At 37.5% G+C, this 23,745-nt stretch overlaps 1 protein-coding gene across 1 annotated transcript in view; it reads left to right on the top strand.

Moving 5' to 3' along the window:
* The window catches only part of LOC115212233 (serine/threonine-protein kinase greatwall-like), a 788,337-nt gene that overhangs the window by 620,486 nt on the left and 144,106 nt on the right, over nt 1-23,745 (top strand). Inside the window, exon 13 of the mRNA XM_036502979.1 lies at nt 7,844-7,957. Within this exon, the coding sequence (XP_036358872.1) occupies nt 7,844-7,957 (114 nt within the window). The remainder of the gene's footprint in view (nt 1-7,843; nt 7,958-23,745) is intronic.

The raw sequence follows: 23,745 nt of genomic DNA, 5'->3' as shown, positions 1-23,745 counted from the left end.
TCAGTGCTGGCGTAACTCTGGTTATGAAATGCACTTCATGACCATGTAGCTCTGGACTCCAGCCAATTGTTTAGCACTTTCGGCTGACCAATGCATTGTTAGTGAAATTCAGTTGATTGAAACCAAACAAGCACAGATATAGCTATGTGGTTTACTTCCCAACCACAGGGTTCCAGGTTCAGTCCCACTGCGAGGCATCTTGGGCAAGTGTCTTCTACTATAGCCTTGGACCAACCAAAGCCTTGTCAGTGGATCTGGTAGAAGGAAACTGAAAGAAGCCTCATATGTATGTATGTGTGTCTGGTTGACAACTAGTGTTGGTGTGTTTACATCTCCCAAACTTAGCAGTTTAACCAATAGAATAATTACTGGGTTTAAAAAGAAACAAGTGTAGGACTAAAATTCATTAAGACAGTGCCCCAGCATGGCCACAATCTGATGAAACAAATAAAAGATTAAGTTTATCATACACTTGTTTGCACCTGTCTGTTTTCACATGTCTGTTTTCACATGGGAATAAAAGTGTTAATTGTTTGTGTGAAGAATAGACCCTGAAGTTTTGGTGGTTTTGGTGCTTAACCTTCTGAAGACCAGAGGAATAAAGTACTATTATCATCATCATTCAACGCCTGCTTTCCATGCTGGCATGGGTGGGATGGTTTGACTGAGGACTGGTAGGCCAGAAGGCTGCACCAGGCTCAATCTGATCTGGCAAAGTTTCCACAGCTGAATGCCCTTCCTAACGCCAATCACTCCAAGAGTGTAGTGGGTGCTTTTATGTGCCACCGGCATGAGGGCCTTTCAAGCAGTTCTGGCAATGACCACACTCAAAAGGTGTTTTTTACGTGCGACCTGCACGGGAGCCAGTCCGGTGGCACTGGCAACAACCATGCTCAAATGTTGTTTTTCATGTGCCACTGGCATATGTGCTGGTAAGGCGACGGTGGCAATGATCACACTCAAATGGTGCTTACCACACTTGGAAAACAAGCAGGACATATGTAATTTGTTCAACCTATGCCTGAATGGGGAAAATTCAACGAGAATGGTGATGGTAATTCTCATGTTGCACTGGTAGTGAGTTTGATATTTTCAGACAGTTTTTTGTCATGCTCTGTTGTATCACCCTAAACCTCCATATGTCTCCTTTCTTGAAAATGATTGGTAGTGGGGGTGGGGGAAGGCTACGGAAGCAGACATGTCCACATTTTTCTTTGGCCAGTCTGAAATTTAGGCAATTATATCTGGAAGATAGTCTCTTGTGGAGATGCTTATACATTTTTTTTTATTTTGACAACACTTGCTGTCTCTCTAACAATCAGAGATGTCATCTTTATTTTTTTTTTATTTGTTGTTGTTGTTAGTGGTGGTGGTGGTGTTGTTATATGCATATATTTATGTGAGATCTCCAAGAATTAAGTAAGATCATTCTTAAAATTTTGGAATTCTTTTCTGCTGTCATTTCTTGAGTTCCAAAGTGATGGGGCATTCTTGATGCAAGCCTAATAATGTTTTATTGCAGTATACATTGGTGAATTTGGAGTGGTTTCTGTGTTTGCTTCACAAAAACCTTTCGTTTAACCACAAAGCCAGTACATTCTGCATATTTCCTCCTTAATTGTCATCAGTTGGCATTTTCTTCAGTTGAATTCTTTCGGCTAAGTATTTTATTATTGAACCAAACTACAAAGGACCATTTTTTTTTGGCTGAATTGCTGAATTGACAAATCTGATGATTTTGCTGTGGGAAGCAAATAGTGTAAGAATTTGATGTAACCTGACAAATGACTTCACCACCATTACAGTGACCAAACAAAAAAGTAAAATTGCTTGTTTCTGTTTCATGCATTTCTGCCATTCACTAGTCTTTGTCTAGTTTTGATGCCCTGATTTGTGTGTGTGTGTATGTGTGCGCTTAACTGTCTATGTATGTATACTAATATGTGAGCACATTAATATGTGTTTATTATCCCATGTATAAGAGAGAGAGAGTGAGAGAGATAGACAGAGACAGAGAGGTGGTAAAAGAAGTGAAGGCACGTGGCTTAGTGGTTAGGGTATCTGGCATGATTCTAAGGTTGTGAGTTTCATTCTAGCTGGTGCATGTTGTGTCCTTGGGCAAGACACTTCATTTCACATTGCTCCAGTCCACTCAGCTGACAAAAATGAACTGTACCTGTAATTCAAAAGGGGCTGGCCTTGTCACATTCTGTGTCACTCTGAATCTCTTCTGGGAACTACACGAAGGGTACGCATGTCTGTGGACCGCTCAGCCTCTTGTACATTAATTTGACGAGCAGACTGTTCCATTGATCAAATCACCTTAAAACCTTCGTCGTCGTCACTGACGAAGTGCCAGTTAAGCTAAAGGAAACGATGCTAAATAGCTTGGTGGATAAATTTCCCAAATATTTTTTAATAAGCTGTCTATCAAAATAAAAATAATATAAGTTGTCCAAAAGACTTCGAGCTACGACTTTCTTTTGAAAAAACAATAAGCTTGATTGGCTGTGACAGCCTATTAAATATGTACAATGCCAGAATTTACCAGTACCTCTACATTTAAACAAATGTAAAATATGTATAGCATAACATGATGTCTTTTTTTTTTAATATTTTCTCTTCATATTTTTTTAATGTTCTGTTAATTTTTCCAAACATTTTATCAAATTATTTCACCCCCCGCCCATCTTCTCTAGTTGTCAAAATATATTCAGATTTTGAAATATTAAAGTTTTCTCTTGCTTCTCTTCCTCTCGTTTATTGTCGTCACTCAAAATTGTTGATTTGTTTTATTTTCTTTTTAATTATTGATATATTTTAAAAGTTGTATATGGAAGTTTGCTTGTATATAGATGCATATTCTAAAACAATGCACACACATACACATCTATATATATATATATATATATATACATAGCTAGATAGATAGATGGATAGAGAGGGTGGGGTATGTGTGAAGGTTTTTTTTTCTTAATTACACTTTTTTCTATGTATGGGTGTTTTTGTGCTGCATCACTTGTGGGACAAAAAACTATTTTACAGGAGAAAAGATGTGAAGTCCAAGTCTGGTTCCATGGTACCAAGTCTGGTACCATGGTACATTCTCACTGTCTTCTCCATTGATCCAAATCAAACTATCCTATTAAATGTTTGTTAACTTAGCAGTTTGGCAAAAGAGACCAATAGAATAAGAACCAGACTTAAAACGTAAACATTAGGCTCAATTTGTTTGACCAAAACTCTTGAAGGCTGTGCCTCAGTATGTCTGGACTGAAACAAGCAAAAGATAAGATTAATCACAAAATTCTTTGGAACCTACCAGTTCTCCTTGTCAGCAGGTCAGAGAGAACCTGGTGCAAGATTCATATTTTAATGCCAGGCATTCTACTGGGTTTTTTATTGAACCATAAACTGCTATTTGCTTTTGAATTTCACTTGGTCTGAGGATTAAGTTTTGAACATTTAACATATCTTCAAATCTCTCTATATATATATGAAGCTGAAGTTGTCTGTGTCTGGCAGGTTTGGTAGCCTTCAACTAACACTATCTCCTCTGAGACCCTGTGGCACAAGTTGACCAAAATTGAGAGTATGATAGAAGAAGGCTTGCTCTTCTTTCCGTAGAAGAAAAAATTCAAATTGGACCATGTTAACACCAAAAATTATTTACATCAAAAAGGTGCTTTTTTTCTATGAAAATCCCTACTTTTTGACTGTGTTGCCATTTTTCAGTGTATTTCAACCAGAAAAATGTTCACTTAAAGGGCTGAAATAAACCCGAGCAGTGCCGGGCGATACTGCTAGTAGAAGATAAAGATTAATTTCTCAACTAGAATTTCAAAAACCAGAGCTAGAGATCAAACACACGAGTTAGTATATCTCATTATTAGCAGTGGTAATAAGTTGCAGGTTTATAAGATGAGGATTAGATGCTACATGCTAAAAATTCAAGCAACTCTGTTAATCTATTAGTAGCTTAGGCATTTTATATCTTACTAATCAAAATTTCTTTTTATTGAGATCAAACCCAATATTATCAAGAGTATGTTTTGTCTATTGAATAATCTCTGGATTTTATCTGGTGATAATAAATATAAAAAGTGAATCCTTGGATTGATCTGAGTGTCTTATACTGAAATACTTTTCACATTGAATAAGGGTATTAGACCATGATATTACTCAGCGTTTCACGGTATTGAGTATATCATCGGGAGAGCTCAAGAGAAGCATCTTAGTAAATATATCCACTGCTGTAGGATTTTATGACTAATTGAACCAAAGTTGGCATTCAACATCTAACCAAAGAGAAATGGTATTGAAGCAGTGTATACAATCTGGAGAACATTGTCATTAACATTAAAATTTCGGGACATTTGACATTATTTGGCTGCATGTGTGAAAAGCTCAACTGGAAATGTAATAAGTACACTGAAAGATGTGGCTGGTACCTTGATTGCTAAAGCTAACGGAAAAACGGTTTTTACATGTAACATGACATGTTATTCTTGGATTAAATACTATTGCCATTCTCGGAAACTTCTGTTAATTAGAAGTAAAAGTCCTCATCATGTTCAATACACAACCAGGAACTGTTTGTGATGCGTGTATATATATATATCTGTGCATATCATGCCATGTATGAAGAGAAGTGGCATATTCAAACAAAAGCATTATATTTGACAAGTGGAAGATAGACTTCTTGAGATTCTGCCAAGAAAAGCAGGCTTTCACATACACATGTATACAATTGTATGCGCTGGGAAAAAGAAATAGATAAAAGCAAAATGAGTTTGGGTTGGCATCAAAAGACACTTGGAACATTGCACTGTTATTGTGTCTAACATAGTGGAGTTGTTGATAAGCTGTTGGGGAAAATCCACAAACAGCTAAGTGGCTGTGGTTGTGGCTGGTAGCAGTGTGTGTTGTTGTTGTTGTTGTTGTTGGCCACGGTAGCAGGTGGCTTTACTGGAAACTGGGAGAAGAAAAAAATAATCTAACCTTAAGATAAATGTTATTTAGCCCTCTCTTTCTCTCTCTCTCACTCTGCCTCCCTCTCTTCCCACTCCCTATTTCATTAGGAGGTGGGTGAAACGCACAAATCTTCAACTACGCATATCAATGCTGCCAAATCCTTAGGATCTGGAAACTCAGAAAAGCCAACAACAACAACAACACATGCACACGCGTACACCCATGCCCATGTGTGCATGCACGGAAAAAATGTTTCTTTCCTGTTGTATTTACTCCCTCCAAGGAAGCGACAAAAATGAGTGGCAGAATTGTATGACTGACTGCTTCTCTGTCGATGTATTTGTCTGTCTTCAACCAAACCTTTTCTCCCGAGAGTGAGTGAGGTGTGTGTGTGTGTGTAGCAGGTAGGAATGAGATTATCTACATTATCTGAAGCATGGTCAGCTGATGACCTCACATCTCACATTTTTATTTCTTTATTTGTTGGTTCATTGCATTTTTGTTTTGTTTCTTTGCAAATTATCTCAATGCAACACTTATTTTGCATCACATGCACACCACAAAACACACTCCCTTTTCCATTGCATCTGGTCTTATCTTTTTCATCTTTCACACACTCTCTCTCTCTCTCTCTCTCTCTCTCTCACACATACACAGACATGTGTACAAGCATACTCATATTTCATTACATTTTCACAATACAAACATATCCACACAGTTTGCAGACACAATATAAGAACATACCACACACACACACACGCACACACACACGCACACACACACACACACATTCATGTTGCCACAACCATTGCCAGCAACATTATAAGCAGAGAATGCAAACAACAGCAAAAGAGCTTTTAGCCAAAAGCAAATCTGGATTTAAAGATATAGAAGGTTATGATGTCCATAAGCACTCTCATCCCCCCCCACACACACACACACTCCTAGCACCGTCACTTTTAACAACTGGCTATATTTTTCTTGTTTTCCCTTTGTCCTTTATTTTTGTTTCCAAACCAAAACTGAATATAACTGGAAAAGAATGTGTTAGCTTTCATCTCCCATTTTTAGATCCCCTTTTGTCTTTTCCTAAAAAAAGAAAATTTCCAGCTGTCTAAATTTCTTCTCTTTTTTTTTATCGTATTGTTTGTTCTATTTGCTTTCGACAAGATTGGCTAGCAATCTTGGTGGTTCCATTGTCGTTCATTCACTTGATTTCTGCAACAAAGTATGTGGGAAGAGGAATTTGTTTAGTGTCACTGATGGAGGTATGAACTTTTTACTATTAAGCCAATTGACCGATTCCTTTGCCCACCTTACCATTTTCTATGTAACGCAGCAGATGCTGGTTTCAGTGAGTGGCTGTACCTTTTTTATATTGTTTGTTTCGCTCCCACCTTTTGTACATCTAAATGTATAAGATGACAAATGTTGCTTGTATGTTGTTGTTGATGTTGCTATGTAGTTTCGTTGTTAGGATTCTTGGCTTTCATCCAGGCAGTTTGGGTTCAATTCCTGGCATGGGAATATAATAATAATATAATGTCATAAACTGGCAGAATTGTTAGCACTTTGAACAAAACATTTCACAGTATTTTTTCTAGCTTTTCACACTCTGAGCTCAACTCCTGCTGAGGTCAGCCTTGCTTTGCATCCTTTTGTGGGACTAATAAAATAAAGTACCAGTCAAACATTGGGGTCAATCTAATCAACCAGCACCCTTCCCCCAAAGTGACTGCTTTGTACTAAAATTTAAAAGTCTTGTTCATCTTGTCCTTCAACACAGATCTTTTACAGTCAGCTTGTGTGTAATTATTCCTTAGCTCCTGCCCACAGCTCAAACACACCACACCTACCTCACGGCCATTTGCACACATCTTAATATATCTGGTAAACCTAAAGCCTGGGGTATTGCATCCAGATTTTTTTTAATTGTTCTGTGTGCACCGATAATAAAAGAGACAATTTGGACTGTTGTACCAATAGTTTTAGGTTCCATTTTGTTTTGGAAATAATGTCAGGAGATGTAATTTATTCAATCAGTGTATGCTTGGATTTGATGGTGCGGGTTTTGCAGAGTCCTCTAACACCAAGGGAAGCTGTCGATGGTATCGGTGAACATCGAAGTCCCTGTGTGAGATGGGCAGTGATGTTAGTGGTAGTAATTGCAATGTAGTTAAAATGATGCCCATGATGATGATGATGATGATGATGATGGTTGCAGTGGTATCACAGGCGATGTTGGTGATATTTCTAATGATTAGAGGTATTGATGACTTGTCAGTAATGTAAGTGATGTAGAAGATGGTGATGGTGATGATGACGATGATGACAATTCTAGTTTTGATGACAGCAATGATGATGTCAGTGACTAACTATTTCATTTCCATTAAAAAAAAAAATGTGAGCTTTAAAATTACGTTTTTAAGAACAGTAATTATTTTCGAAGTGAATTTTTTCATTTTTTTTAACCAGCTTTCTTTCTTTTTTTGTTGCAAAGTATTTCATTTTACTTGATGTTATCTTTCACTGTAAAAAAAAAAAAAAAAAGTGCCTATCCCCCCCTCCTCCTCTTCATTCTTGCCATGCTATCTCTCAGAAATAAGGTTGGAAAATATCTGCAAAAGTCAATGTAACTGTAATATAACATAGTTTTCTCTGTATCACAAAGAACTGTGGAGACATGTTGCAACATAGCAATTCCATGTAATTTTCTTTGTAGATAGTTTTAATTCTATTAGAGCTTCCAACACACACACACTCTGAACAGAGATGCTAGTTTCTCTCATAGTTTTTATTTCCCAGATATACATACATGCTTATATATACATACATGTGTAGATCACTTTGTTTTGTTTTATGTTTACAGATGAAGCTGTTGATTGGTGGGCTCTCGGTGTGTGTATGTTTGAATTTCTCACTGGTGTGCCACCATTTAATGATTCAACACCTGAAAGTGTATTTCAAAATATCCTCAATCGAGGTGAGTTGCAATTTTACCAACTTTTTAGATTATATGGCGACATATTATATTTTCTTCTTTTTTATTGACTTTTTTCCCCACCTTTTCTGTTTCCATTTTTTTTTTTTTCCTTATCAGATTCTTTTAGTAATTTTTTTTTGTTTCAGGTAATTGCGTTTCTATTTTCCCCTTTTTTCATTCTCTTTCAATTTTCAATTTGTTTTTTAATCTTTGAAGTTTTCCTGCTACTTGTGTAGTGGTAGTGGTAGGCTACTAAAAGTTGGAGCGAAAGAATTCAAGTGTGGTTGTAGTTGAATTGACTCCTTGCGTAGGATTGCTTGTGTATGTACACACAGCATGTAATGCATTGATTCATTGAATGTGTGGCTTAAGAGAGTGGGCAACAGGCTGTTTAACAGAACTGAGATATATATGTAGAGATGCTGACCAAAAATGGTTAATTTATAAATAAATATTTTTTTCTTGTGAGAGAGGATCAAGTAAGGTATTGGTGTGGATGGCCACCAAGCTTAAAGTGGATTGTAGGAAAAGTTTAAGATGGTTTGCTGCCTTTATTCTATTTTCCATTGAAAGAAAGTATCAAGTCATTTTAATAAATAAATAAGAGTTTGAGAGTTTTAACATTTGAAATTGTCTGATGTGGTACAGAGTTTTGCATTAAAGGTGGAATTAAAATTTGCATTTGTGCATAGATGGGTGTGTGTGCATGCACACATGCATGTGTGGGGACATCTTCAAGATACTTGGTGACCCTTATAGGCGGCGAGTTGGCAGAATCGTTAGCACGCCAGGCGAAATGCTTAGCAGTATTTCATCAGCCGTCACATTCTGAATTCAAATTCCGCCGAGGTTGGCTTTGCCTTTCATCCTTTCAGGGTCGATTAAATAAGTACCAGTTATGCACTGGGCTCGATATAATCGACTTAATCCGTTTGTCTGTCCTTGTTTGTCCTCTCTGTGTTTAGCCACTTGTGGGTAGTAAAGAAATAGGTACTTGGTGACCCTATCAGTGGTGGCACCACATAAAAAGCACCCAGTCGACTCTGTAGTGTTTGCCATTAGGAAAAGCAGACAATGGAACCTAGCATGGCCCCTGGCCTTACCAGCTCCTGTCAAACTATCCAACCCATGTCAGCATGGAAAGCACATCAAATGATGACGACACACACACATCTGTGACTGGGTGAACATTCAACAAGCAGATAAAATTCAATGTCAACAGTAGAGTTAGAAATGATTTTTATTCAGTCTGCTGATGTCATGTAACTGGCACCCAGTGACACGTAATCAACACCTTTTGAGCATTGGGCCTCACGGAGGTGAAGTGGCCGATACTGGTGGCATATGAAAAGCTCCTTTCAAGTGTTGGGCCTCATGGAGGACCAGGACCAGGACCTCTGGCATTATGTCGTGCTTGAAAAGAAAACCTATCAAGCTAAGTAAAGTCGCAGTCATGGCAGATACCGGTGCCATGCAAATGACATCCCTGCTAATGGCATGTAAAAGCACCCATTACACTCTCAGAGTGGTTGGTGTTAGAAAGGGCATCCAACCATAGAAACTATGCAAAACCAGACTGGAGTCTGGTACAGCTTGCCAGCCCGGATCAAACCATCCAGCCCATGCTAAATGATGATGATGATGCTGATTTATGTTAAATAAATAAACTGCTTAAGTTTTATGGCCAGGCTGTAATTTGAACTAATGGAGTACAAATTTGCATGCCATTCATTCCCTTGGTCACAAAGTGGCTTCACATGAAAAAAAAGAAAAAGAGAGAAGGAAGCAAGAAGGAGATGAAAGAGACATTTTCTCTTTTTGTAAGTCAAATTATGCCTCTTTGTTTTGACTGCATTTTCAATGGGAAAATAGTTGCAGAAAGTTGTTTGATAGACAAATGTGATATTCTGTTATATGCAATTTGGTGTCTGATATCAAAACCAAATAAATTCGTATAAGAGATGTTTTTGTGTGAAATTGTGTGAAAATGTACATGAGATGGGGAATCGTGGTGGCCTCTCTCAAGGGGTTTCTATGTTTCAGATATGCTTGAAGATGGTATCATCTTAGTTTAATGGTATATTGTATGTGTTATGGTTTTATATGGAAAGGCTATATGTGATGAGATGTGAGGTTTGTGAAGGTCCATATCCAAACAGGTTTCTAATATGTCTATCTAGATTACTACGGTCAAGTGCATGCCAAGGTAAGTGTTAACCTTGTGTAGTCGGAATTTTTCCAAAACATATTTTTCTATAAACTAGAGATCATTAGGCATATTTGGCCTATCAAAATGCCTTTTAGACAGACCTCTATAGACCATGTTACATAGATAACCATTTAACATGTGGAGTGTGTCGTTAAACTGTAGGTACAGGCATGACTATGTGGTAAGAAGGTTTTTCTTCTCAACCATATGGTTCCAGGTTCAGTCCTGCTGCGTGACACCTTGGGCAGCTGTCTTCTACTACAGCCTCAGGCTAACCAAAGCCTTGTGAGTGAATTTGGTAGATGGAAACTGAAAGAGACCTGTTGTGTGTGTGTTTGCCCCTTCCTCCACTGCTTGACAACCGATGTGTTTGCATCCCTGTATCTTTACAGTTTGACAAAAAAAAAAAAGCAATACAATAAGCACCAGGCTTTAAAAAAAAGTCCTGGAGTCAACTAATTGAGCTAAAATTCTTCAAGGTGGTGCCCTAGCATGGCCACGGTCTAACGAATGAAACAAGTTAAAGGTAAAAAAAAAGCAAACTCGCAAGATATCCCCTTCAAATACAGCCAACCACTTAAAAATCCATTCAGACCCTCTCCCACAATTCCCTATCTTATACACATGCAGATTTTTGCATAAATCTAATAAAAAAAACATTTCTTGTACAAATTAATATGACTTTAATGTTGGATAACTCATTACATCTGACAGAATGTTACATTTTTTATAAATAAACCCTAAGTATTTTTCCATTGCCAATGCACATCCAATTGAAGCCATTATGACTCCTTCTTTCCATTCTAACTTTCTTCTCATTCTTTCTTGTTCCTTTCCTTCAGTTTTGTTTTTTTTTATTCGATGGGTAACCATTTTGGTTTTTGCTTAAGAAATTGAAAGCATGCAATTTATAGTAAATGAGAGTTCAAACTGCAACAAGATCTAGCAAATTTCTTTTGTAATCCAACATGTTTTTGCTACTCACATTGTTTTATGCAGCAGAGAAAGAGGCCCAAAATACAAGCGGGTGTACATGCAAAAACTGCACACACACAAACAAACAGTTTCTGTGCTCCAGTTTCACTCACACGGCATTGGTCAGCCCAAAGATTACTGTCCCCGGTGACATGCTGCAGGAATGAACCTGAAAACATGGGGTTGTGAAGTGAATGACACAGTCTTGCATGTGACCACATGTGTGTGTGTGTGGTGTGTGTATATATAGATATCATCATCATCATCATCGTTTAACATCCGTTCTCCATGCTAGCATGGGTTGGACGGTTCGACCGGGGATATGGGAAGCCAGAAGGCTGCACCAGGCTCCAGTCTTATCTGGCAATGTTTCTACAGCTGGATGCCCTTCCTAACGCCAACCACTCCGTGAGTGTAGTGGTTGCTTTTTACGTGCCACCTGCACAGGTGCCAGGCGAGGCTGGCAACGGCCACGGTCGGATTGGTGTATTTTACGTGCCACCGGCACGGAAGCCAGTCGAGGCGGCGCTGGCATCGGCCACGAGTCGATATATATATATATATATATCTCTTATTATAAAAGGCAGATTTTATCTGCCTCCCTTTGGGAGTTATACAAATCTACAATATAGGATTTCTTCAATTACAATTTACCTTGCATTTTTAAGAGTACAATGCATCGCGTCATGCCAGGTCCAGTTTTTAAAATTTAAACTCCAATTAAGCAAAATTTACAGAAAACTCACATTCTGGTGTGTGTGTCAAATGCTTTTCTTAGTCTGGTTTACAGCACACGCAAACACACACACACAGTGGGCAACGAATAAAATGAAAGTAATTGACTTACTGTAGTGAGTGATTCTTTCACTCTGCCTCCCACTTCCTCTTTCCACATATACACACGCAAATATATAAATAAAATTGTAAGCTAACGTGCGTGTGTGTGAGTGGGTGTGTGTGGGTGTGCGCGTGTGTGAGTGGGTGTGTGTGGGTGTGCGCGTGTGTGTGTGTGTGAGGGTGTGTGTGTGTGTGTGCGTGTGCGTGAGTGTGTGACAGGAAAGTTTTTTACAACGAATATAACACCTATATCCAAGTAGCAGAAAGATAAGACAGTAAGGTGTGATTTGAGGGAGATTTGGCTGCTATTTCTACCATGTCTAGCTGCCATGTAGGGGTCTCCCTCATAGGCTCATACATACATATATACATAGATAAGACAGTAAGGTGTGATTTGGGGGAAATTTGGCTGCTATTTCTACCAGGTCTAGCTGCCATGTAGGGGTCTCCCTCATAGGCTCATACATACATATATACATAGATAAGACAGTAAGGTGTGATTTGGGGGAATTTTGCTGCTATTTCTACCAGGTCTAGCTGCCATGTAGGGGTCTCCCTCATAGGCTCATACATACATATATACATAGATAAGACAGTAAGGTGTGATTTGGGGAAATTTGGCTGCTATTTCTACCAGGTCTAGCTACCATGTAGAGTTCCCCCTCATTGGCTCATATATATATACATACATAAGACAGTAAGGTGTGATTTGAGGGAGATTTGGCTGCTGTTTCTACCAGGTCTGTTAGGCCTTCTCATGTAAACTCAAGCTTTCTCATGCCTTGAACATAAGACCAAAGCAAGAATGTATTCTTTTATTCTTCTGCTTTTTCCAGCCATTGGTCTGTGGCCACGCTGGGGCAATGCCTTGAAGAATTGTAGTTTAATGAATCAACTCGTTTTATTTTTGTAAGCATTGTACTTATTCTATCTGTTTCCTTTGTCAAACCACTAGGTGACAGGGATGTAAACAAACCAACATTCGTTGTCAAGCAGTGGTGGAGGACAATCACAAGCACAGACACGCACACACACACACATACATGCATACACATATACACACATACATACATACATACATATATATATATGTGTGTATATATATATATATTGCAGCGTGGAAGGTGTTTGTAAGCCATTTAAGAAACACACAAAAACCGTTACATTCACTTCAACATTTAAATTTAATTTGCCAAAATATTTTCTTCACTTTGAGACCGCGACCTGTTCACTGACAAAAATGTGCTAACAGGTCGCGGTCTCAAAGCGATGAAAATATTTTGACAAATTAAATTTAAATGTTGAAGTGAATCTAACGGTTTTTGTGTGTTTCTTAAATGGCTTATAAACACCTTCAATGCTGCAACTGTTTTCGTTCCAGCACACGATCTCAGATCAAGTCACTTGCTATGCAAGTACATCTCTGTAACTATATATATATTTATATATATATATTTATATTGGTAAAAACAGTAAGATAACAAAAGAAAGAAAGAGACCTCAATATTATGTAAATAGAGGAAATCTTTATATATAAAAGTGAGGTTGTGGTCTGTCTCCTACGATTTAGATTCCTAACTACTCCCACATTTTGCAGTGCAGTTTAACCAAAACCGGGTATCTTATAGTCGTGATTCATATCGAGACCGTCTGGGTATTAGCGCGCGTCTACGATGAGTCTACGATTTAAAAAAAAAATTTACCATCAATTTTTCCCATTTTTAATCCATTTTTGACATATATAAGGGAAGTAACTCTCTAAAATTTATTATTAAATCTCAGAACGTAAAAAGCTACAGTAACACCCCTCCCCCTTTGTGGTTAGCCATATTGAGATGGCTATTATACTTTACATCTCTAAAAATGCTTATATAATTATTTCCCTTACAAACCCGAGCAACGCCAGGCGATACTGCTAGTATATATATATATGTATGGGTACGGGATGTCACCAACTGTGTAAACAACATGAAATATGTAGACAAATGAGTTAAATGCGTAAACGATGAGAAAGAAAAAAAGAAAACTGGACAAGTAAACACAGGGAAATGACCCTTCATCTGTTGTTGGCTGTCTATCTGCTCCTCATTTCGAACATTCAACGACAATATGAGTCTTCAAAGACAGTTGCTCCATATACACACACACACACACATCTAATATGATGCATATACATATATATGATGATATTGTATTTTCTTTATCTTATTCACCCAGCACCTCAAACTATTATAAAGTTACTACCTAAAGTGCTGAAGTTTTCAGAAATATTCTATATCAACCTATATCATACATACACATATATAAACATAAATATACGCATACAGAAAACAGGGAAAACTAGTTTACTCTGAATATGTTTGATGTTCTAAACTTAATAATGCTGGAAAGCTGGCTTTCATTTCAACCTTGTGTGTTGAGATAACGACAGTATGCCATCATCCATGGCTGCTAATTAACATATCTTTGATATCAAAAGCAGTTAAGATATACTATGTGATGTTGATATCAATTTAGATATAGTATTTGATATGAGGATTAATCTAAATGGATTATCTGAAACTGATAATTTTATAGTTATGTGGATATTAGGCAGAAAGGAAGTTGTTGTGTCAGAGACTAACAGCACTCTAGATAGAGAATTTGATATCAGGCGTGCGCACACGCATACACACACACACACACACACACACACATATGCATATACACTCACATGTGTGTATAAGTGTGTGTACATACATCTATCTCTTTTGATTTATTTTTTGTTTCTAGAAATATTTAAATGTTTTTTTTATGTATTATTTTGTTATATGTATTTTATGTATTTATTTTGTTGTGATTCATCATTAGACACATTGTTAATCATTGGTTAACTTTAAACTTACGGTCATTACTTTTAACTTATCCACTTCATGAATTCTAAACTTGTATTGAGTGCTGGGAAAGAATGTGACTTCATTTACATATGGAAAATATATTCTTACAGGTACTACATGTATCTACATATATAGATATATAAGATACCACAGGTATATATTTATACTATAAAGGCGGCGAGCTGGCAGAAACGTTAGCACGCCGGGCAAAATGTGTAACCGTATTTCGTCTGCCGTTACGTTCTGAGTTCAAATTCCGCCAAGGTTGGCTTTGCCTTTCATCCTTTCGGGGTCGATAAATTAAGTACCAGTTGCGCACTGGGGTCGATATAACCGACTTAATCTGTTTGTTTGTCCTTGTTTGCCCTCTCTGTGTTTAGCCCCTTGTGGGTAGTAAAGAAATAGGTATATATTTATACTATGCCACTAAGCATTTCGACCAGCGTTCTAACGATTCTGCCAGCTCACCACCTTAACTTAGCAGAAATGTTCTCATCCCAGACACGGTGAGATTCAAAGAATCTGCTTGTATCAAATACCATAAGGTTGCTTTCACTGAAGTTCTGCAGAGTGTGAAACATTGGCATGTGACTTTAACAGGTAAGTTCACAGTAGATCTGATGCCAAAGAATGTCTACTTGTGGTTATAAAGAGGTTAGAGACAAAGGAAGTAGTGGTTAGCAACTTGACTCATCACTTTTCAGGTGTTGAAAGTGAGAAAAAGTTTAGAGAAATGGGCATTCTTCAAAATGAGTCACAGAATAGCATAAGGAAGTGCCGTCAGAGCATAAAGATGAGAGCTGATACCTGTGGAAACAGAAAGATTGGAAAGTTTTCTTTGGATAGGAGTTGGCAGTGGAGTGCACTGTTTAAGGGTCATAGAAGCTAGATGAATACTTACAGAGAGGAATATTCTGGGAAGTTTTTAGAGATCTTTTGGAGTTATGGGGCAACAATGGCAGTATATTGCAGTGTTGGGAATTAGTGTGTGATGGTAACTTTCTAGAATTGTAGTAAGCAGCATCATTATTCTGTACATTTGCAATGCAATTGTGAGAGAAGTATGTTTTGGTTTTGGGTGTATGAAGGATATAGAGAAGGATATGAATGGTAAGAGTGTTGAAAGGGGTCAAAGGTGAAGTACTTCTGCCAGTTGCGTATTAAGGAATTGGTATGTTGGTCATGGGTGTGAATGGTGATGATAGTAGCCAGTGCAGGGCTGCTTGAAGTTGTAAATGATTCCATTTCTGGTGCAGAAATGGAATCCATTACTATTTACAACAGCCTGCACTGGCCATTGTCATCACCATCCATACCCATAACCTACACCCAAGTGTGAGAGCCCCAAGGAGAGTTGTGTATTAGGAATTATGGCTTCAGGTGAATTGCTATACACAGTCAAACAGTTGCTGATGGTTGGAGGTGTTCAGAGAGGAGTAGGGACCTCAGACAGAGACACGAGGAAGAGAGCTGTTGAGCTGCATTAAATAGAAATCTTTGTTACTACACTGAGAGTACAGAGATCAGATTCCACAACAGAGTTGGAATATAGTGTATGGATTGGTGGTAGAGACGGACGGATTTTTCCCACCGCCACCAATACTTTCACCTTATCAGTACTAATTACACTAGTTACCCCAGCTAATCCCTCTTTAATCTATTATTACTGACAATATCAGCTTCCTTCGTTAATATCAGCATAAACTGTCTGTTATGAAAGCCTTTACCTCTTCTGCTATTTTCACAATCATCCAGCATATCGCTCATCTCTCTTTTACCATTACAAACAGCAGCATCTATCATGTCCATCATTATAGTTCTCTTCACTACCACCACCACCACCAACCACAACTACCACTACAATCCGCACCCATCAGTTTCCATCATTACCACTACCATCACAACATTATTTGCCTGTAAACAATTGAAAAGTGCTAAATGCTTGCTGTCCATCCGGTGTGAAAGGCTGCTACAAGAAGTCATCAAGCAGAACCATCAACATAATTTGCCTTCCCATTTCCTCCGCACCACCTGCCTGGCTGGCTTTACTTTGTGACTAACAACCCTCACCTCCAGCCACTCGCTCTGCACGCCCACACCCCCATTTCCTTTCCAACCCTTCTCACTCACTCATCCTTGTTTTCATCCAATCAAACAGCAATTAAGGGATATTATTAAGTTGTGTATTCCAGTTAATAAGCCATGTTTATGCTTCGGATCACATTCCATGAAATGCTTCAATCGAAGGAAACTTGGTGACACTGTGTTAGTGCTGTGCTTGGACAACAGCAGTTGAGTGAGTGAAAGCAAAGCTTCAAGATGGAATAGTTGGCCATCAGACCAGTCAGCAGTCTATCCAGTGAGAAACTATTTTGTTGTTAGCTACAATAATATTTGCAAGTGTTTAATGTCTCTGAGTTTTAATTCTAATTCATTAGATTTGTTGATTAAAGTGTCTGTTTTGAAACAGGATGTAAATTTTTAAAAATGATCTTCTGAATTAATTTCATTTAATCTAATACATTATGTTTTTTTCTGACTACTTTAATCTTAAATTAACTGGAAGATTCACTGAAAGACTCATTTGAGCATGTTGACATGCACTGCAGACTCTGCCTTTCACCACATAAACTGCATATTGCTTCTGCAGCTGGTGTTTTCATTACCTTAGCATTGGCACATTGGGTTTCCATAATCTGTCCGTTTTATTGCTGTACCATGTTGTCTTTGGGAACAGGGCACAAGATAGATCCTTTTAAGGAATCAGGTACAACCAAAATATATGTTTTACTTATTCTTTGGGGACAAAAGGTCACATTGACCAGGGGAAACTATGTTTCATTATTGTGGTGGCCATTGAGCCATTCTTGGTAGCTGGCACTCTGTTAGTAAAATTGAGTGTTATGGTTGATCGAATCAATGGAACATCCTGCTCTTGAAATTAATGTACAAGTGGTTGAGTACACCACAGTGATGCATATTATTCATGTAGTTCTCGGGAAGATTCAGTTTGACACAGAATGTGACCAGCCTGGCCCTTTGAAATACAATAGAAGTACAACTCATTTCTGCCAGCTGAGTGGACCAAAGCCACGTGAAATAGAAGCTATTGCAACTGGGTATCAAACACACTACTTTATGACCATGTGCCAAATATTGCTAACCACTAAGCTATGTGCCTTCACATGTCATTCTTGGAGAGACGGAAAAGGTGCAAGATAAGGAGGACTTGTATGACGACAACGACCATCATCATCATCATTGTCATCATCGTCGTCGTCATAGTAATTGTTTCAAATTTTGGCACCAGGTTAGCCCTTTTAGTGGGGTGAGGTTTAGTCAATTATGTTGACCCCATTGCTTGAAAGAAGAAATGTTGTTAAGCATTTTGTAAGATTTGCTAAAGATTCTTCCAGCTCACCAAAATGAGTTTGTGTGCCATTTGGGAAGTGGGTGGCATAACTGACTGAACATCAGACAGAATCTCTTGAGATAATGTAGTTTCATCCGTCTATGTTCTGAGTTCAAATCCCACCAGGATCAACATTAATTTTATATTCCTCAATCCTATAAAATATATATCAGTCACGTTCTTGAAATTAATTACATGTTTGTGGCCAAATCTTAAAAATCCTCATCATTATTATTGTTAGTGTGCCACTAAAAACAGTGTCTTTGTATTTGTCTGTCTCACTTTCTTGGTTATTTTCTTACTACATCTTCCATTCATGGTAATTAAGTCCCATAAGATGAAATCATTTTTTTTTTCTATCAGAATATCAAGGTATTGCAAATAATGATATCAATCTTCCTAACTAATTCCTGGCTTGCAATATTTTCATATTATGGCAGAAAAAAAAGATTTCATTACTTTCTGTCAAACCTAAACCTAACTGCTGTTAACCAAAGATCAGGTAGGAAATTAACATATGTTATTGTTCTGAATGTAAAATGTTAGACCAAGAAATGCAAAGACCCACATTCTAGTGATATCATCATCATCATTCAACATCCATTTTCCATGCTGGCATAGGTTGGATAGTTTGACAGCAGATGGTAAGGGCAGGGGCCATGCCAGGTTCCATTGTCCATTTTGGCAAGCTTTCTACAGTTGGATGTCCTTATTGCCAATCCCTATTGCTAAGAGTGTACTGGGTGCTTTTTATGTGGCACCAGCACCAGTGATAATCACCTTTTAAACCAATTTATGAGGATCCAATGAAGATTTTTATGTGGGTACTTGACCTACTGAAGATACAATTAAATTCTTTGCCATCAAGCCTTAAGTAAAGGAAGGTAGTGTAGTCCTGCTTCTAAAAAGACCAGATGGTCACAGCTCGAGTAGATTTGATCAAGGGGCAGTTCAGTCAGAGCTAACTAGGGCTAAACAACAACAGCAGTTTGTTTGGGTCGGGAAATGAATTGGCTTCGAATGGGATTTGAAACTAAGCCACTTGTCACTGTAACAGATAGAAAAACAATTGCGAAAGGATTAGGATTGTAAACTTCAGGGTTATTGAAATAAAAAAATCTAAAACATGGTCTTTCAATTCACAATTGTTTCTTGTTAAAATGCAAAAAAAAAATTTAGGGAATTGAATTAAAATAAATTAAATGCAAATGCAACAGTTTGTCTTTCACTACAACTATAATGACAACAATAAAGTTACAGGTTTAGGATGAATGTTGCAGTAATTTAGCCCTAGGAGACATCATCTCCAGTTGGCTATACGATACAATCAGTGTCCTTACATTTTTTAACAAGGGAATCTAGCACCCCCACTCAGCTCAAAACAATATGTTGGCAAACAATCTTTACTCGAAAGTACTGTGGCTGAGTATCTCTCGCTGTGAGATTTACAAATAGTAATTTTCCAAATAAAGTTACACTTTACCACCGACAATAACTGACATGTTTCTTCGACACAGAAGTAGTTTAGAAAAGGTGATCAATTTGATTGTTAACAGTATATTACTGGTACCTATTTATAGTAATCATACTGATAGAATAAAAGCAGTCAACCCTCCTAGGACTTGAACACATCTGAATAGTTTAAAGCATTTAGTATCATGTCTATTAACTCACCTTTCAACAAAATATTCATTTCATTTGACTAAAGCACAAAGCCATTTTCGTTATGTATGAGTTTGAATATAGTCAATTGAAATGACTTGTGTACATTAGTGACCTCAAGAGGATTAAATCAGTCGACCCTGATGGAATATGGATTCAGAATATAGAAGCAAGATTAAATAATACTGTAAGCATTTAACCTGGTACTCCATCGTTTCTGCCAATTCATTGCCCACTCTTAACAATAATAATATTGATAATGCTATTAATGAATATAACAATATTAATTTCTGTGTTTTATTGATTTACAAAATATAATGGCTTGATGTAATTTTGTTTTCTTTTTCATTAGAACAGCTTCAATAAAAAAAATGCCATTAAACATATTAGTAAAGAATTTATTATAATTTATTGCACTTTAATATGCTACATTATTGATTATCAGTATTGCTTGATATGCTTCCACAATTATTTCTATGTTCCCTCTCTCTCTCTCTTCCTCCCTCTCTTTCTCTCTCTCTCTTATGTGTGTGCATATATTTTCTAAAAGCGTTTTTGTGCAGATATACAAAGACCATGTAAAAGTTGTTTTGAAAATGTAAATACTTATAGATGCAGGCGTCGCTGTGTGGTAACAAGTTTGCTTCCTGACCACATGGTTCCGGGTTCAGTCCCAATGATTGTCTTGGGCGAGTTCTTCTATTACAGCCTCAGGTTGACCAAAGCCTTGTGTGTGTCACTGCTTGACAACTGATGTTGGTGTGTCTATGCATCTGTAACTCAGTTGTTCGACAAAAGAAATGGATAGAATAAATATCAGGCTTTAAAAAAGTACTGGGATTAATTCATTTGGCTAAAATTTTCAAAATGGAGACAAACATAAGGACACAGAAAATGTGTCAAGTCCAACAGGAAACAGTGTTTCATAGGGTTAAATAACAGTAGCATTCTTCCTTTTCATGGGACTGTCACATTAAGTTGACAACATACTATCACTTTATATGTAGAAGAGTTCGAGATATATAAGGCTTAACAACATCCCAAGAGTTTGTCTCCTTGTTCAGTTTTCCTGTATATATATATATATATATATATATAATATATATATATATATATATATATACGTATATGTATATATATATATATATATACACGTATATGTATATATGTATATATATATACACGTATATGTATATATCTATATATATATACACATATATGTATATATACACACGTATATGTATATATATATATACACACACATATATATATATATACACACACACACACACACGTATATATATATATATATATATATATTCGAATATACTACATTATTACATACATGTACGTGTGTATGTTTATCTATTCATCTACTCACATACACACACACACACATTCTGGACTGCAGCCATGTATGGGCATTACATTGAAAGGTTTCTATTATCTTTTCTCTGTTTCACTCATTGGACTGTGGCCTCAAAGTATTTAACTGAATAAATTGACCCCAGTACTTATTTTTTGTTAAGTTTGGCACTTGTTCTTTTGTTTTTTTTTTGCGAAAACCCTGCGCTGACATAAACAAACCCACAACAGTTATGAAACAATAGTATGGGACAAAGGCAATACAAAGACACACACACACACACATGTATTCAACAGGCTCCTTTCAGTTTCTGGCTACCAAATCCATTCACAAGGCTTTGTTTGGTTGGCCTGGGGCTGTAGTAGAAGACAGTGTGCTATGCTGTGAGATTGAACCTGGAACCATGAGGTTGGGAAGAAACTCCTTGCATCAACACCTATACTTGTTTTGGCTTGGTGCTTATTTTATTGATCTTCATTTGTCAGACTGCTAACTTACTGATATAATCAGTACCAGGTTTTTAGAGCTATGTAAACGTAAGTTCAGACACACAGACACACACATCTATATGTATTTAGTTTGTTTGCTTTTTATATTTGTTATTCCATGCCAGTGTGGTTTAGACAAGTATATAACTGAAGCATTGTCTTTGACCAGATAATGTCCTGAATGCTTAACCTTACCGGTCCTTATTCCACACAGGCACTAAACCAACAGAGGAGTTTGTTGACAGTGGTGGTGGGGGGGATATAAGCAATGATGCCACTTACCTCTCAAAGATTCTCACAGATATGCACATGCATACACGAGAGGCTTCTCTCAGTTTCCACTGAAGAGTCAGCCTGGGGCTGTGTTAGACGTGTCATAACTGAACCTCAAAACTCTCAACCTCACAAACTATAGGCAGATACATTTGTACATATACATTTGTATGTGTATGTATGCTAGCATGGGTTGGACGATTTTGACTGAGGGCTGGGGAACCAGACGGCCGCACCAGGCTTTGCCAGATCAAGATTGGAGCCTGGTGCGGCCATCTGGTTTGCCAGCCCTCAGTCAAAAACGTCCAACCCATGCTAGCATGGAAAGCAGACGTTAGATGATGATGATGATGTGTATGTATGCATATGTGTGCATGTATGTGTGTGTGTATCATGTTGTTATACATGATACTTTGCATTGTTTTAGCCTTTGAATGCTGCCATCCTGCTAGCTTGGTGACCGGTAGGCTGTTCCATCATAGCATTACCCATTTATAGCTGACTGAACTGCAGCAACGTGAAATAAAATGTCTCTCTTAAGAACACAATGTGATGCTCAGTCCAGGAATCAAACCCACAATCTAGCAATCCAGAGTGACACACCCTAACCACTAGGTCATGCACCTTCCCTATATACACACTCAGTCTCCTGTATGCATTCATAAGCATATAGAGGCAGCTGTGTTGCATACACTTCCACCTTTTGTATTCTTTAAAAATGTTTTCAAATTTCTGTTTTCAGCATTAGAGATAACAATTTTGCCCCACAAATCCGCTTCCCATTATTCAATTATAAACAAATTTAAAAAAAAAATTCTTGAGGGATGAATTTTCACATGAAAAAAATACAGATTACAATTTGGGATTTAAGAAAAATGAATCTCCGTTCCCTCAATCCAATTTTTTGAAAAACTTCACTTTTCTCACTCTTGGTGAATACCTCTACTCTGTTCTACTTCTATACCAACCATCAAGATGTTTTTACCTGTGTAGTTGCATGTGAAACCAGCTGACATAATGTGGTTGCACCACATGCTAGAGAGAATGGTTGTGCAGTTGCACAGTCCCCTTCTCCCCTTAGCTGGGTCTGTGAGGATCGAATAAAATTGCAGACAAATGGCCATGTTTCAAAAAATTTTTTAAATGATTTGAAACTCATTCTGTACCATTGCAAAGAGAAGCAGAATTCAATTAATGAAAATTCTAATCCACCATCTCGTTAATGAAAGGACAAGTAAAATTTTTACCTAATTGTTTGCTGGCATTTGGTTGATGGAGATGGGTAACAAGTGTTGATGCATTCCTCGTTTCTGTGGAGTACGTGTCATTATTCTGAAAACCAGATTTAGAAAAACTGAAATTTTGTAAAATAAAAAAAAAATTTTCAGAGATTTGGCTGTTATTTCCAGCATGTGGAGCAACCAGATTGAGGCATCCCTCATTGTTAATATTTGTTCAGCATACACACATCCGCAAATGAGTGCACAATTTTTAAAGCATTTGAATGCTTGTTGGTGGTGGTGGTGGTGGTGGTGGCAGTAGCGGTGGCGGCGGCGTTGTTGTTGTAGTAGTAGTAGTAAAATCTGTGCAGGGAAGGGGGTGGATTCGTTTAAAAAAACTGATATTTTGACAGATTACTTCCATTTTTTTTTGGTTTTTAAGTAATTCATTACAGAAATTTACTTGATTT

This window comes from Octopus sinensis, linkage group LG5 (assembly GCF_006345805.1).
Source record: "Octopus sinensis linkage group LG5, ASM634580v1, whole genome shotgun sequence".
Taxonomy (NCBI): domain Eukaryota; kingdom Metazoa; phylum Mollusca; class Cephalopoda; order Octopoda; family Octopodidae; genus Octopus; species Octopus sinensis.
The sequence above is the reverse complement of the archived record's forward strand: the minus strand, read 5'-3'. Positions and strand labels throughout refer to the sequence as shown.